General features: G+C 41.3%; 2 protein-coding genes across 3 annotated transcripts; one reads left to right on the forward strand and one right to left on the reverse strand.

The window, feature by feature from the left end:
* The first annotated feature begins 1,573 nt into the window (after positions 1-1,573).
* LOC4328304 (serrate RNA effector molecule) lies at positions 1,574-7,182 on the forward strand. 2 transcript variants are annotated; one of them, XM_015767803.3, is made up of 12 exons: positions 1,574-2,157; positions 2,270-2,331; positions 3,303-3,357; positions 3,571-3,645; positions 3,767-3,841; positions 3,942-3,989; positions 4,172-4,240; positions 4,335-5,144; positions 5,237-5,285; positions 5,944-6,053; positions 6,168-6,275; positions 6,707-7,182. In XM_015767803.3, exons 1-12 carry the CDS (start codon positions 1,679-1,681, stop codon positions 6,765-6,767), a joined length of 2,001 nt encoding a protein of 666 aa, XP_015623289.1. In that variant the 5' UTR covers positions 1,574-1,678; the 3' UTR covers positions 6,768-7,182. The 2 variants fall into 2 exon arrangements, with proteins under 2 accessions (XP_015623289.1, XP_066164007.1); XM_066307910.1 differs by having other exon boundaries at positions 1,574-2,331.
* Positions 7,183-8,538: 1,356 nt separating this feature from the next.
* On the reverse strand, positions 8,539-11,316 carry LOC4328305 (exocyst complex component EXO70A1). The gene has a single exon (XM_015768833.3). It carries the CDS (start codon positions 11,140-11,142, stop codon positions 9,148-9,150), a length of 1,995 nt encoding a protein of 664 aa, XP_015624319.2. The 5' UTR covers positions 11,143-11,316; the 3' UTR covers positions 8,539-9,147.
* Positions 11,317-15,680: the final 4,364 nt, after the last annotated feature.

Below are 15,680 nucleotides of genomic sequence, written 5' to 3' on the forward strand. Positions count from 1 at the left end.
GGACGGAAGAATGGTCATATTTTCTGTGTCAGTCAAAACAGAAGAATGATCATATCTTCACTATGAGAAGTTGCCCATGGCCATTCAAGCCACTATAGTGTAGCACTGAACCATCACAAGCTTGAAAAATTAGACCACTGCACTGAATAATGGCTTGCACAAAGCAATGACATTCTGCAAATGGTTCACTGGCATTAAGGTTTTCTAAACTTTTTCTTCAAACTTTCAACTTTTCTATCACATCAAAATTTTCCTATACACAAACTTTCAACTTTTCTATCACATCGTTTCAATTTCAACCAATCTTCTAATTTTGACGTGAACTAAACCCACCCTAAGATCACTCACTCTAGTTGTTCACTGGGTTGGTTGCCATAGAACCGCACATGCGCCGTGTTTAATTCCAAAATAATTCTTCAAACTTCTAACTTTTCCATCACATCAAAACTTTCATACACACATAAACTTTCAACTTTTCCATCACATCATTCCAATTTCAACCAAACTTTCAATTTTGGTGTGAAGGCTCAGTAAAAATGAATGCAATCCATTCAGTCACTTTACTGCAGCCGATCTCCTGTATCAAGATTCAAGACACTCGCTTGTGTTTCATCACAGTAGTAGTTCATCCCTGCCTGACATCATCTGATATCGCAAATCTTCATGTGTCAGCCTTGGCTTTTACTCGAGCCATTGCCACTTCTTTTTCTTCTTTGAATTAACTGAGCTGTGTACTTGAGCAGTTCAGACTTCAAATTTCAGAGACCTGAGTTCGATTCAGCTGAGGGTGTGTTTAATTCACACCAAAATTGGAAGTTTGGTTAAAATTGGAACGATGTGACGGAAAAGTTGAAAGTTTATGTGTATAGGAAAATTTTGATGTGATGGAAAAGTTGGAAGTTTGAAGAAAAAGTTTGGAACTAAACTCGGCTTGAATTGGTGTTGCTTTTCCTCGCACATAAAACAAGTTGAGATATTAACACATGATTAATTAATTATTAATTATTATAAGCTTAAAAAAATTTTATTTATTTTTTTAAGAAACTTTATATAGAAAATTTTATAACTCAGCGATGGGTCGGGCATATTGGGCTTTTTTTGTGCATATACACACACTAAAAGCCCATTATGATTTCGGCCCAAGGCCCGCTAGCCCGTAATCCGTACGAATTAGGATGCCACGTGGCATCCCTCTCCTCTGCTTCGAGAACTTCCTCTCCGCTCCCTCTCTGCTCTCTCTTTTGGCCCAAGTCCCTATCACATTGAATGTTTAAAAATTAATTTTAAATATTAAACGTAGACTATTAATAAAACTCATCCATAATTTTGGACTAATTTGCGAGACGAATCTAATGAGCCTAATTAATCCATGATTAGCCTATGTGATGCTACAGTAAATATTCTCTAATTATAGATTAATTAGGCTTAAAAAATTTGTCTCGTGAATTAGCTTTTATTTATGTAATTAGTTTTGTAAGTAGTCTATATTTAATACTCTAAATTAGTGTCTAAAGATAGGGACTAAAGTTAAGTCACTGATGTAAACACCACCTTTGTCTCTTCTTCTTCTTCCGCCGGCTTCTCTTCCAAGCCTCTCGCCTTCTCCCTCCCGCGCTCGCCGCCAAAACCCCTCGAAACCCTAGGCTGCTTCGCTTCCTCCTCCTCCTCCTCCGCTCCAATGGCGGACGTGCTCCTCCCGGAGCTCCGCTCTCCTCCTCCTCCGCCGCCGCCGCCGCCACCGACAAATGATGATCGCGCGCGGGCGGTGGACCTGCCATCGCCGACTCCGGAGTGTGACGATCGCTCGCCGCGTCGTGAGCTGGGGCGCTCGCCGGAGGATCACGGCGTGCCGCTCCCTCCCCCGCCACCGCTCGGCTCCTCGCGCCCCGAGCGCCTCGCCAGCGATCGTCCGGAGGAGGGCGCCTCCGCCGCCGCGCAGCCGTGTGGCGGAAGGAGTGAGAGCCCCACGGCGAGGTCCATGTGGCCGCGGAGGCTCTCCCCTGCGTCGTTGCCGCCGCGTGGCGGGAGGAGGAGCGAGAGCCCCACGCCGAGGTCCATCTGGCGGCGGCTCTCCCCGTCCCCGCCCCCGCCGCTGCCGCCCTTGCCTCCCAAGCGGCCGCGCTTGGACGGCCGCCGTAGCCCACCGCGCGGTGGGAGGTGAGGCGGAGGGAGGACGTTTTGGTTTACCTTCTCGGCTCTCGTCGGTGTTTGATTTCTCCTGCGAAGATCTCAAGCTAATGTGTGTTCCGCTCGCGCGTGTTTCGTGCAGATTCGGATTCGAGCACGAGCGAGGCAGGGAAAGGAGCATGAACACTTCGCGTCGCGCTCCAGGTGAGCTATACTTGTTGAACATTTTCATCCTGCCCCTTCTGGGCGCAGGCATTTCCAACCAAAATCGTGCCCTGCTACAAGTTTGCATAGCATTTCTCAAAGCAGAGTTTCTGGTTGTTACTTTGGGATTGGGAAGGGATTTCTCGAGCACTTAGACAGATGGAAACTGATCAGTATGGTTTGAGGTCTCCTTCATCCTGGATTCCTGGTAGCTCAAAATCTCTGGGCTTGCTTGGAGGCCAATGTGAGAATTTTTTTTCTCATTCCATCAAAACAAATATACTCTGTGTACTTCAGTAGTTCTCATGGTGAAATGGTGAGTGTAATTCGTCAGTTAGTGCTTTGGCACGCTTTTCGAGAACGAGGAGCCTGGGACATTAAGCACTTACTAGGTGTCTTGTACTCTTGTGTGATTTCATAATACTCACCTCGGCTGTCAACTCAATGCTATCAGAATTGCAGCATGCATCTTTGTATTAGTGAAAAATTTCTGATGTCCTCAGTTTTAAAAAAGAACTATGCCATCAATCAACACTAATTTTATTGGCACACTAGTAGGTGATTATCTTGTTGAGTTACCTATACACTTTGATAAATAGGAGTTGGCTTCAATACTTGTAAATTTACTTGAGAACAAGAGAGCTAGTGGATTGCTATCAACATCGTGCATGTTTCTTGTTGGCTTACCTCTAGTCACAATTGAAGTTCTTAGTATGAAGCATTTTGACATCGATCTATTATTTATGATTAACCTACTTCTGCAGTATTAGATAAAAAGTTAACATTAATACTCTCTCTCTCTCCCCCTCTCTTCATTAGTAAACCTTATTGGTTATGTGCATGAGGACATAGGCCGGAGATATAAACAATTTCAATGATCTAATAATAATTCATGGTCCTTCATGTGAGTATGTCTTGTAAGAACGACGATTCACTGCTAGAAGTCTTAACACTTACTGCTTTTCTTCTAGATTGCCTGGATTCTGGATGTGATGCCCCCTATAATGGTCAAAGTAACACCCGGAGGTATGTATATGATTGCCCTATCATGGTGGTAGTTTTGATCTGTTAGGTATGTTGATATTGCTATTACTTCCAAGTAATTTGCTAGTGTGGTGTTGCATTTTGTTGAACTTTTCCTTCCTTTTTGTCTTTTTTTCCGTTTTAAATCCCTCATATATTGTTGAGTGGATGGAGTGCCAATTGTATGAGATCTTATGTGATTCCAAATCATTTCAGGAAAGGATTGATGACATACAAACAGTTTACCCAAAAACTTGAAGATGATGTTTCACCGGGTGAAGCTGAGAGCAGGTATTTATTAACAAAAAGTTACACAACATTCCAGAACTTGAATTAATCTGTTGTACTAGATTGCACTTAAAGTTCAGTGAGCTATTTGTCTAAGTACACTGTTATCAACTTGGTTAACAAGGTACCAAGAATACAAGACATCATACATTACTTCTCAGAAACAGGATTATTTTGATCACCATAAGAATGAAGATCGGTATGTTCAAAATGCACTTCCTTTCCTTCTGGTGGTGTTAATTGTACTTTGTTAAGTAAATTGGTATTGCAGGTTCATTTCTTTGTTTTTGTAATTGCAGTTTGAAAGACATGTACCACCCAACAAACTTATTATCTGTTATTGAAAGGTAATAATAAGTTTGCTTAAAGCTTCACTCAGAAGTTTACCTGCTGTCAGAAATTTCGTATTTGAATTCGTATTGAGCAGCATTCATAAACCGAACAGCGCTTTTTTATGTGCGCTATTCATTTCGCTCAGAAAAGGTTGTGTTGCTTGTTGGTTTCTTATGTCTGTTTTTATTTCACTCAGGCGGAATGAACTTTGCAAGGCTGCAGCGAAGAATTTGATTCTTGATTTGCGGAGTGGAACTTTGGACCTGTGAGATGAATCTATGTATCATTTATGTTGTGAATGATTAATCCTATGGTATTTCAAGTTGGTTTTGCTGATATCTTGATTTTCATTGGCATAGTGGTCCTGGAATGACTGCTGGTACAGCAAGTAAATCAGGAAATGACAGTGATGGAATCCCTGCAGATGATGAAGATTATCACAACAAGAGAAGAAGGCATCACAGAGGTCCCCTGGAAGAAACTGAACTAGTTTCAGTTGCTCCTAAAGCTCACCCAGTCAGTTCGCATTATCGACGAATTCAAACTGACATACATCAAACTCTAGCCTTAGTGAAGAAGCTTGATGAAGAGAAGGGTATTGTGGGAAACATCCTGACAACTGGTGATCACACAAAGTCAAATGGTGACAAATCATATGCTGGATCTACAGGGCCTTTAGTTATTGTCCGGGGCTTATCAACTGTTAAGGGCCTTGATGGTTTTGAGCTCCTAGACACTCTCCTTACTTATTTGTGGCATGTCCATGGTATTGATTACTATGGGATGTCTGAGAGTACAAATGCAAAAGGTCTTCGTCATGTGAGAGCTGATACGAAGAATGCCAACATGGACAAAAGCAGCGCTGCTGATTGGGAGAAGAAACTGGATTATTTCTGGCAAGAGAGACTGACAAACGGCAAGGATCCTCTAGTTGCATTGACTGCCAAGGATAAAATTGATGCATCAGCTGATAAAGTTCTAGAATCTTATGTCACAAAGGTTAAGGATGATAACTACGGATGGACATACGGCTGTGGAGCCAAAGGATGTATAAAAGTTTTCCATGCTCCTGACTTTGTTCTCAAACATCTGAACCTCAAGCATCCTGATTTGGTCTCCAAATTGACTTCAAGAGTCCAAGAGGATATCTATTTCCAAAATTATATGAAGTATGTATTTAGATCTCCAAATGCAAATGACAAATTGTTATTTCCGACATGTCAAAAGGTAATGCTTCTGTTGTTGTTTACTTTTGATGCAGTGATCCAAATGCTCCAGGTGGCACACCAGTTATGCAGCAACAATCACCAGTAAGAAACTATACACTGTTTAGCTTGTTCCTTTTCACTGATATGCTTAAGAACATTCCCTTCTTGTTTGTATGGTGGGGTGAGAAAAGCTATAATACTATTCTTAATTAACTCTGAAACTAAACTAATTTATCTGAACTGTTTCTCGGTCTTAGAAGGTTTACATTGCACCGATTGTTAATTTCTTCCGCAATTTCCCCCTTTGAGATGCTTATTTTCATTTTTTAGTTGTTTGTGCTTATCATAAAAACAGTTTGTTTCTTTAGGAGTTTGTGAAATGTTTTTCCATGTCCCATGTTTGACTAACAGATCAATAGAAATTCAATCCATAATTTGTTGTGTTCACCTGTCACTAGTGAAGCTCTATGTTGTAGATCTTTCACCTTATTTCCACATTAATGAGTAATCGATGACAATATTTTACTTCTTGTAATATTTATGTATGTGAAGTCTCTGATGTTTGATACTGTTCGTTCTTCATCATAATCCATGTAACTTCTCTAGTGTTGAATGTTCTTAATTTTGCATTTCAAGTATATTTGCTGGGGGATATTAAACGTGCAGTGTATCACTTGAAACTTGAAAGTGTTGTGTATTAGTTATTGAAATCCTAAACCTGCAGTATAATCCTTATTTATAAGCCCGTTCTGGTTTGCAGGAGCAGCAAGGACCTACACCTTCTGAACTAACGCCTGGTGCTTTTGGCGGGCAGGGTTCCTTCGTTGAAATGCCCACTCCACCAGTACTAATACCTGTGCCTGGTGCTGGGTAGGTTAATTATGTTATGCCAGTTAGCTAAACAATTAAGTACTCTACAAAAAGGAAAAACAAGTCAGTTATCAAGTCCAGGCACAATTCTAACTATGGTTGTCTTGGTTTCAGTCCATTGGGTCCATTTGTTCCTGCACCTCCAGAGGTAGTCATGCAGATGATGCGACCAGTGATGCCCATGTATCCGCCTCGTCCGCCTAACCCTCGTCGTCTGCGAAGGTCAGTACTGATCAACTAAAGTTTGATTAATTTCCCCCTAAAGAACACTAAGCTTAATACTTTGATAAAAAAAAATTGCCGGGTCCGCGGAAGGACGCCGACCTACTTTGATAAAATTTGGTATACGTTAGGAAATGAAAATCCGTTAACAACAACATGGTTAGTTTTTGCACTTTCGAAATGATTTGCTAAATACGATCCCAATGACTATGCAATGCTCCTTCCTCTCTTGTCCTTGCCTGTTTCTGCACTGGTTTACTGCCCTACTATACTTTCTACTTTGTGCCAGCTTCTCTTGTGATCTTGTCCTATTGCATTTGATTGTGGAAGCAGAAAACATGATACACCTTTGTGTCGAACATATGGATATGCTTCGCTGTAGTTTCTGTTGCCTAACTCTCTAAAATTTAAATTCATGATGTTGGATGCAGCTACAAAGATCTTGACGCTCCTGATGATGAAGTCACTCTCGTGGACTACAGAAGTTTGTAGATGCGCGTTTCGTGTTAACCAGCAGCCAGCAGGCTAATTCGGTGATGGTTCCTCCAGACAGCGTAAAATTTTTCTAACAACTGATATGAAAGCACGATTACTTCCCGTTGCTGCCACAATGAGGAGACGGACGACGGATAGGAAATTTTCGTCACGTCTGACACTTAAGATGCGTGTCGCTTGAACGATCAACCATTCTATCATACATACATTGATCTGCCCCTGTGTTTTCTGATACTTGAATGGGCAACAGAAGTTACGGGATTAACATGATCTAATTTGCCACTGTACATGTTTGCTGCAGGATGATGGAAAACTAGTTATTCTTCCCTCTTCTTAGACATGTTCTTTTGGATGCACTCCGTTTAACACCCTATATGAAGCGAGAAAGACCTCTTTCTTCTTTTTTTTCCTATTAACTATATATCTGTCTGGTGGATAATGGTTTGCTTAACACAGACCGCGTTACAATATATGTTCCCTTTGTAGTTTCTATTACTACTCCCTAACCTTTTTTTAGAGAATATCACTCCCTACTCAGCCTCGACGCTTTGAGAGTTCGATCATGTGAAAGACGGAATACGGTTGTCGAACGAAAAGGGTACCATTCACCGATTAATTAGAATACGAACGATTAATTAGAATTATACGAAAATTTAACGTTCATGAATATATGTACAAATTTTATAATATTATATAGTTATTTGAAGATTTAGACATGTACAACTATATAAATCAAATATGTTCATGTTGTTTTATAATTAAAAAGATAAGTAAAACATTAACTCTTCTAACACTGGATTTATATATCACATAGTTTATATATCACATAGTAGTAGAATTGGTTGCATTAAATAAGTAGAATGGAATTCACTTCACTTGCTTATGAAGATGGGCCCACATTGGATGATGGGCTTTTCTTAGTTGTGATGGACCTTAGGATATACGGCCTGGATTGGAGCTGACGTGCCTTGGGCCCAACTTTCTGCGGTATTGCAGCCCATTAAACCTTCCTTGTTATTTTCTGAACGTTGATATATATGTGGTCAGAGCAAAAAATGAGGCAAAATTAACCAGTTAAAAAATGTAGGTCATGGACTGCTGCAGTTAATTCTAGTGGTATTCAAGGTGTGTTCTGTTGCCATATCAACAATGGACAGAATGATAGGTATCTTTTATTTAGTCTTTTATTAAGTCCGGACACAAGTACACAACTGATCTCATATTTGCAAGCAAACACTAGGAATTCAAACAGCCTACAGTATATTACCATAAGAGCTATTTATGCAATGAGATAGTCTGTCTGGATCACTGCTGCTAAAAAAGATGAAGGCTCCATGAAGAATTGTAGGATTACATTAAACTTGGCCTAATGTTGGCACTTACTCAGGATGAGGGACAGGTTTCCCTTATGTCCTTGATCAGTAGTTGGAGGAAACACAAACTGCAGGGGCTTAATAACTCATCAGCGTGCCGAAGATGCAGACTCCATAGGATCTTTCAATTCATTCTGCAGCAATGCACACATGAATATATACATAAGAGAGTACAACAGTTACTGGAGTAGTAAATGGACATGCCTCACCTGAACTGACATAGATACAACCCCAGTACTAACAAATCATACCAGATCATAGTACAAGTTATTGCTTGCTTTGGCAATTGAACCTAACACCCCCATATCTGACTTGGCTGGAACAAGTCAATTTTCAGCAAGAACAGGAGAAGTGCGGCATTCTGGCCTCTTCAATTATTTTACAGTAACATCAGGGGAAAAAAAGCATTGCGATAGGGCTCTCAGATTGCATAACTATCATGTAACTAGAGTATGTTCAGGTGTATATATGCTCCGTTTTGCCATCTCACAGAACTTCTGCACACTGAGAAATCCAGGGACCGATATGAACCAGTAAGCTGCCAGTGATTCTTCAAACTCTAGCTTTTCATATAATACATTGCATATCGAAGCTCAGTTTGTAGCACATTGAACATATAAAATAAATGTCTACAGCCCACCTAAAATGAAACCAATTTTTACATACACTACACAGCTGATTAAATATCAACATGTCCCCACAGAAGTTTCTAAATGAATGGTTATGGTGATAGGGACAATAACATAATAACAGAAGGGAAGACATTTGATAAGTAGGAAATGTCCCAATTACGCACATTGTCCCCCACCATCTTCTGTTCACCTTCACCATGAGAACTATAGAAGAGCCTATGTTCATATGCCACCAATATTCTCATCACAGGTTCACTATTGGGCCTCACGTCCAGTGTGGAGCAATTTGCTGACTGGCCGAAAATGAATCATTGTTACATATCCCATTATTGCATAAATAGTAGAACCAACCATTTGGTTCTTCAACCAAAGCTATTTCACTGTAGAAGCACTCCGATAAAAGCCTGTCATCGCACTGGTAATCTTGTCATTTGTGTGCCTGATTTGGAAGCTCCCAGCCCTCCTGGGCCGGGGAATGAAGAGCGCACTGAGCATCTTCTCCAAACCATCAACTGTGTACTTTACATACTTGCTAGCACTAACATCCTGCTCCACCAGTGGCCCATAGTTCTGCATATAACTCCGGTAAGCAGGAACAATTGCCTGAACCACAAGACCACATGTCTTCTCCCTCAAGTCCTTCTCTGGTATAACCCATGCAGATTGTTTACGGAACATCTCATCAAAGCTCGCATTGAATGTTTTAAGGCGCTGCTTCACCAGGTCCTTTGCCGTGGCCCGGCCCTTGGAGAACAAGATTAGCCCCTCCCGGTTGAGCAGCGGTGAAACCACCCCCCAACTATCCCTCATAAACACCGTCAGATAGTAGTCCTTAAACTGTTCATGCTCTTGCAGCCACGCATCACCCAAAAGCTCGCCTAACCTAGTAGCCTTCAAGTTCTTAAAGAAATGCCAGTGTGTGTTCATCATGAAGAGATATGACAGTGTCACATTGTCATATGCCTTTGACCAGACATCAAAATTAGCTTCAAGGGCCTTGACGATGTTAAGCACCGCGTTAACAAGCATCTTGTCACTGAATGTCTCTTTGCGCCAACTGCGATGGATGGTGAGAACTTGCGCAAGCACAGGCCTGTACTTCTCACTAAGGAGGCGATTGCAGTACTCAACCACAAAGCTAACTAGTCGCGGCACACCCCCATCAGGTGGGGGAGGCATGTGCCGCTGCAGCTCCACCTGCACAAGCAACTCCTCAAAGATCTCAACAGCACCATCCACTAACAACTTCACAAGGTCCCTTGTTTGGTTCTGAATCTCTACACACGCCTTCTTTCCACCAAACAACCGGTTGAAGTCCAACCTTAGCTTATTCAAAGAATCAAACACCTCCAGCAAACGCAGGAGCTTAATGGGGTCCTTCTTCGCATCAGCAGCCGCACGACCAAAGCTCAAGAAATCAAGAATGCCGGCGTGCGCTGCAACATCAGCGAAGCACGCTGATGCGTCATCCTTGCGCTGCCCAAACACCTTGTTGCAGAGCTGTCGCTCGGACTCAAGAAGGCAGCGCACCACAAACTCCAAATGCCGCCCCCACAACTCAACTCCAGGGCCCAACGCCTGCGCGACGTCGACCGGGTTTCGCAAGTAATCGAGGCCAAGGGCACGGAGGCTGGCACTCACCACGCCTCCGCGGGCATCAGCATACACGGACAAACAACGGTCCTGCCTGCCATTGGCAATGAGGCGGTCAAGAATCAGGCTGAGCTTGTGAACGGTCGCGGCCGGGATGAGAGACGGCGCGGCAGTAGATGCAGAGGTTGTGTTCAGCTGCTGCATCGCGAGCGGGAGCGGTGCAGAGTGGTCGGCGAGAAGGCGGCGGAACTCTGCCTCGAGCATGTCCAGAGCGGCCGCCAGGAGGCCACCGTCGAGGTCACCGGAAGGTTTCTTGAGCCCCTCGAGGGTGACGGCGAGGTCGGCGAGGAACCTTGGGTCAGCGAGGTCATGGTCGCCGAGGTACTCGACGATGTCCGCAAGCCACTGCGCGGCGAGGCCGGAGTTATCGGAGAGGAACCTGAGGGCCTCCTCGAGGCGGCCGAGCACGGCGAGGTAACCCGCGAGGTCCCCGGCGACGGCGCCCGCGGCGAGGAGCGGCGGCTCGAGGCCGTGCACGGCGTCGAACACCTTGAGCACGGCCGCGGCGGGGCCGACGGCGCGGTCGATGTGGGGCCCCGCCGCGGCCAGCTCGGCCCGCGGCGCACGGATCGGGCGCACGGCGGCCTCCAGCGCCGGCAGCGCGAGCTGGATCTCCTCCACCCGCGGCCCCGCCCGCGCCAGCGCCTGCCCCAGCGCCCGCGACTTCTCCACCCCGGCACGCAGCGACCGCGCCGCCGCCGCCACGCTCTCCATCTCCCCCGCGCCGCCGCCGCTACAGGCTACAGAGCGAGATGGCGGCAACCCCGCCGCCGCCGCCGGAGACCGCAATGTAGACGAGGAGTCCTCCTCCGGTCCTCCCCTTTCTCTCTCTCTCCTCCACGCGGCTTCGAGTTCGTCTTGGTGGGAGGAGAGAGGTTTGGGGGGTTTAGGTTGAGGAGAAGGAGAAGGTGGTAGAAAGAGAAGAGAGAGAAAGAAGCCAAGGAGAGGAAGGGGAAAGGCATGTTTGAGAATGGATGGACGCATAGTTTTCTTTTTCTTTTTTAACAACTCGTAGTATTAATATGTGTTATATCGTTAATTTATTTTAATGAATTATATATTACTTTATTTTTTTTAAATAAGTTTATTTTTTACACATCCCACACATACTAATAAAAATAAAATATATATATAATTTACCTACTTTATCAAATCGCAATATAATTATTTCACAATTATCTATTTTTAATGTAATTATTCTCTATTTTCATAAACTCTAATACAACAATTACTTAAAGGGGCAATTGTTTGAGTACAAATAAGAGGGGAAAATGGGCTTGTTATGAGACAGAGAGAGTAGAGAACGGGGAGTATTATTTATGATACTGTATTATTTTCTTGACAACAGAATGTAAGCATACTGCATGCTCAACAAATGAAGAACAGAATTAGCTCATAGTCTTCATAAAACATCTCTATTAGTAAAAACACAATGAGTCCATTTGCAATTAACAGGTCTATCAATTATATAATTTTATATTTATCACTTATTTTGACCGGTTTATCAGTTATGATTAAAACAAGTATATATAGTCATGGATCATGGATGTAGCATTGTTTGAACCACGGTAGCTGGAGTCTACTTGCATATACTTCTACGTCCGGCATGTAACCCACTTGCGAATTCGTAGCAGTATTTTAGTGCTATTTACATGGTAATCATACACACATTATTATATTTCTCTTTCGAATAAAAAGAAGCATGTCAGTAGCTGGATCTTGATCTTACATGAATCATGACCAATATTGAAACATTGTCAAAAGGGAAAATATATTCATATGATCATTACATGTGGAATGCCAGAATATATATTGGATCCAAACCCAATGGGCAATGGCCCAGGCACGTGCCCCTTGCAGCACTGCTACAAGGTGACAAATCACAACGGGCTCAAGAGGCAAACATTCCAGTAGGACCCCTTTTTTTTTCTTCTCACTTTCTACCGGACTAGCACATGCGTATCATCTGCCTGAAGATTTCTGAATTCGTAACATGAAAAAAGTTTGGACTTTGGAACCATATGTAATAATCAAGTTCACATTATTTGTTTAAAAAATTCAATCCCTAAAGATTTGATGCCAGATTGAAACGATGTTTATAATAGTATCTAATCAAAGTTGTAGTTTGGCTCTTTGTAATCTGGCATACTCACTCCAGTTTGACAGGCTTGGATGGCCTTTTGCTCATGTGAAATCCGGCCACAATTTGCATGGATTACGGCTAATTTTTGTCAAAAGCTGTGGTTAGGGACCAACAAGATTAGTGGGCCGCATGTTTCGGCCCAGTTAAACTAAAATTGCCCTTTTGGTGGGCTTTTTCCTGGGCCTTTTTTCTTTCTGAATTTCTGAACATGAAACTGAACTTTCTCTTGTTCTGCTACACTCATCACCTCTGATATTCCTTTTCTTTTCTTTCTTCTTCTTTTGTCTTTTGGAATATTTTCATCATCTCTTTCTCTTTTTTTGCCAACTCATCAGATTTTGTCACAGTATGCAAAAGGCAAAAGAAAAAAAAAGAAGATAAAAAGAAAACATTTTGCGGTACAGAGAGAATACATCTTGATTGATGGTCCTGAAGATCGCCTAGTACACGAGCCACATTCCTCTTGGAAGAAACTGCTGCGAGAATCTCACCTTTTGTACAACCTTTTTAGAGTCCATGAACACTATCTAGCAGCTGGCACACACTGATATGTGCTCAGAATCAAGTCCCATGCTGTCTCAACAAACGACATAACCTACTGTTCATAGACTAAGTCACGAGTATTTTTCTTGTACCCAACTATTCGTGACACCTGTTTGGCAAAATCATGCGTTCCAACTCAGGGTCCGTTCAGATCTATTTGGAACGTTAAATGGCAAAAGTTTTGGTGGCAAAAGATTTGGCATGGAGTTGATGTTTAGATGCATTTTAAAGTTTTGTCATTTTAGCACTTGAGAGAGAGAGCGTGGTCCTGGAGCATTTTTTGGAAAATTTGCTACTCTAGACTAGCAAATGACAAATACCAAATTGCCAACTTTTACTACTCGTGTTTAGATCCAAAATAACAAAAAGTACAATCCCCTAACCCTGTAGAATAAAATGGCAGACTACCTTGCAAAGAAATCTAGAAATACCAATCTTCGAGTTACTACCCAAACCATGTATGTTTGTCAAAATATATCTCATATATGTCATCAAAGATGCTGTCATGTTAAGGAAGCTCTCAACTCAGCTCTAGTAGCTGATGATGTAAACCTAATCCATGTCTTTTAATGTTTAATATATTATGTTCTTAAAAAAAAATAACCCTGTAGTTCTACGGCCGCGTTTAAACCAAAGGTTCGACTGAATTGATTTATCAGACACGAAACGAGACAAATCATTAGCAAGTATTAATTATTAAGTATCACTATAAAATTTTTTTAAAAATATTTATTTGATTTTTTTTAAAAAACTTATGTATATATATTTATGAAAAACGAGTAAGTAGTCCATCCAAGTAGTTGATATAAACTCAGCCGTACATGTGCATGTGTTTTTCCAATTAACCAATTTGGATTTATTTATTTTTTGGAATTGAATTAACTCACCGAAATATATATTCAGTGGTGGCCAAACCAACTATTGGATAAGTTTGACCGTCAACCAGGCTTATTGTTATTAGCCAATGACAAATGCTATTAAATTGTTTAGGCTCAATGTCGACGCCGCTAGCTAGCTTCATCACTGTATATATTGACCAATTGTTATTTGAAAATAGACATACACAAATAAGTTTTTTTCTTCATTCCATTAATAATATTCAGAGTTAGGTTTTACAAGGAGCTGCAGCCAAAAACCATGGGAGATTCATCCACTGATTTTGCAATGATGTTTTAAAGATGACTTGTCCATCTTATTTTTCTTTCTTTCTTTCTATTTTTTATTTTAGAGAGCAACCTGTCCAACTTCCACTTTGCAGCATGGAGGAGGACATGGCAATGGAGAAGAAAGAATTGAGAAACCTCACCTGATGGATACAAGGGTTGAAAGGTGTTTGGTCTCTTCTTTCCACGTCACACGTCTTCATCCCTCTCTGCGTCAACTTGGCACTATGAATAGAAAACGAGATGTCACATATCTCTCACCATGTCTACCACTAGAGCTACAGTTGGTGCTCAAAAAACAAAAGCCATTATTAGAGTTTGCTACTTTTTTGCTGGTCTTTCTCATCTTTAGCTTAAACGAGTACTACTACTTTTTTTTTAATTAGCTGACACGTAATGATGCTACATGTGTACATGTTAATAAAGCGTGTACAATTAATTAACTAATTACTAAACAATATCTGTTGCACAAATACATAGTAGGATGTGTTTGACATGAGAGAAAAGGAGAAAATTGAGAAGATACGTAAAACAAGATGAGTCATTAGCATATGATTAAATATTATTTAAGCTTGAAAATATGATTAAGTTACTTTAATATAATTTTTAAAGCAAATTTTCTATACATTTTTTTTAAAAAAATACGCATTGTTTAAATGGGAAGCGTGCAAGTGAAAAAGAGAGATTTCTTTTCTCTTTATCCTCCTAAATCATCCGGTTATTGGTTATTAAACGGGAAACCTCTATTAAGGGGATTGCTATTCATTGAAGGTTTTTCTCTTTCTTATCTTCAAGTACTCTTGATTAATTAGCTGACACGTAATGATGTTGTATGTAAGCAAAGTGTGCAATTAACTAATAAAAAAAGAGGGTTTATTATATAATATCTAAATTATCTAGCTGTTCGTTATTGAACGGGAAACATCTATTAAATAGATGGTTATTCATCGTATAAAGGTTTCGCTTTTTTTATCTTGAAGTACTTTTGGTTAAACAGCTGCCATGTTATGATGTTACATGTGTTCATTTTGAGTAAAGTGTAAAATTAACTTATTAAGCAGTAGGAATTAATAGGTCCATTAAACAACATCTAAAGCATTCAACACACATGATTACTGAAATGAAACCTTTATTAAAGCCATCCTCAATATGGTGCTTACACGAGAGCTGGCAAGAAAAAGGTATTTCTTTAGCCACATTGATGATTCGACCATACGTTAAATCATTAGCAGTCAGTGCTTTATCAATTATGGATATCTATTGGTATATATGCTTAGGGCAACACCAATTTATATAGCTAAAATAATCCATATAGATGGGACCCACATTTGTGGACTTTAACTATTGCAACATTCACAATGTATATAGGTAGTAAGTAGTAGGAGGAGGAGAGAGGAAATAGA

This window comes from Oryza sativa, chromosome 2 (genome assembly GCF_034140825.1).
Source record: "Oryza sativa Japonica Group chromosome 2, ASM3414082v1".
NCBI lineage: Eukaryota > Viridiplantae > Streptophyta > Magnoliopsida > Poales > Poaceae > Oryza > Oryza sativa.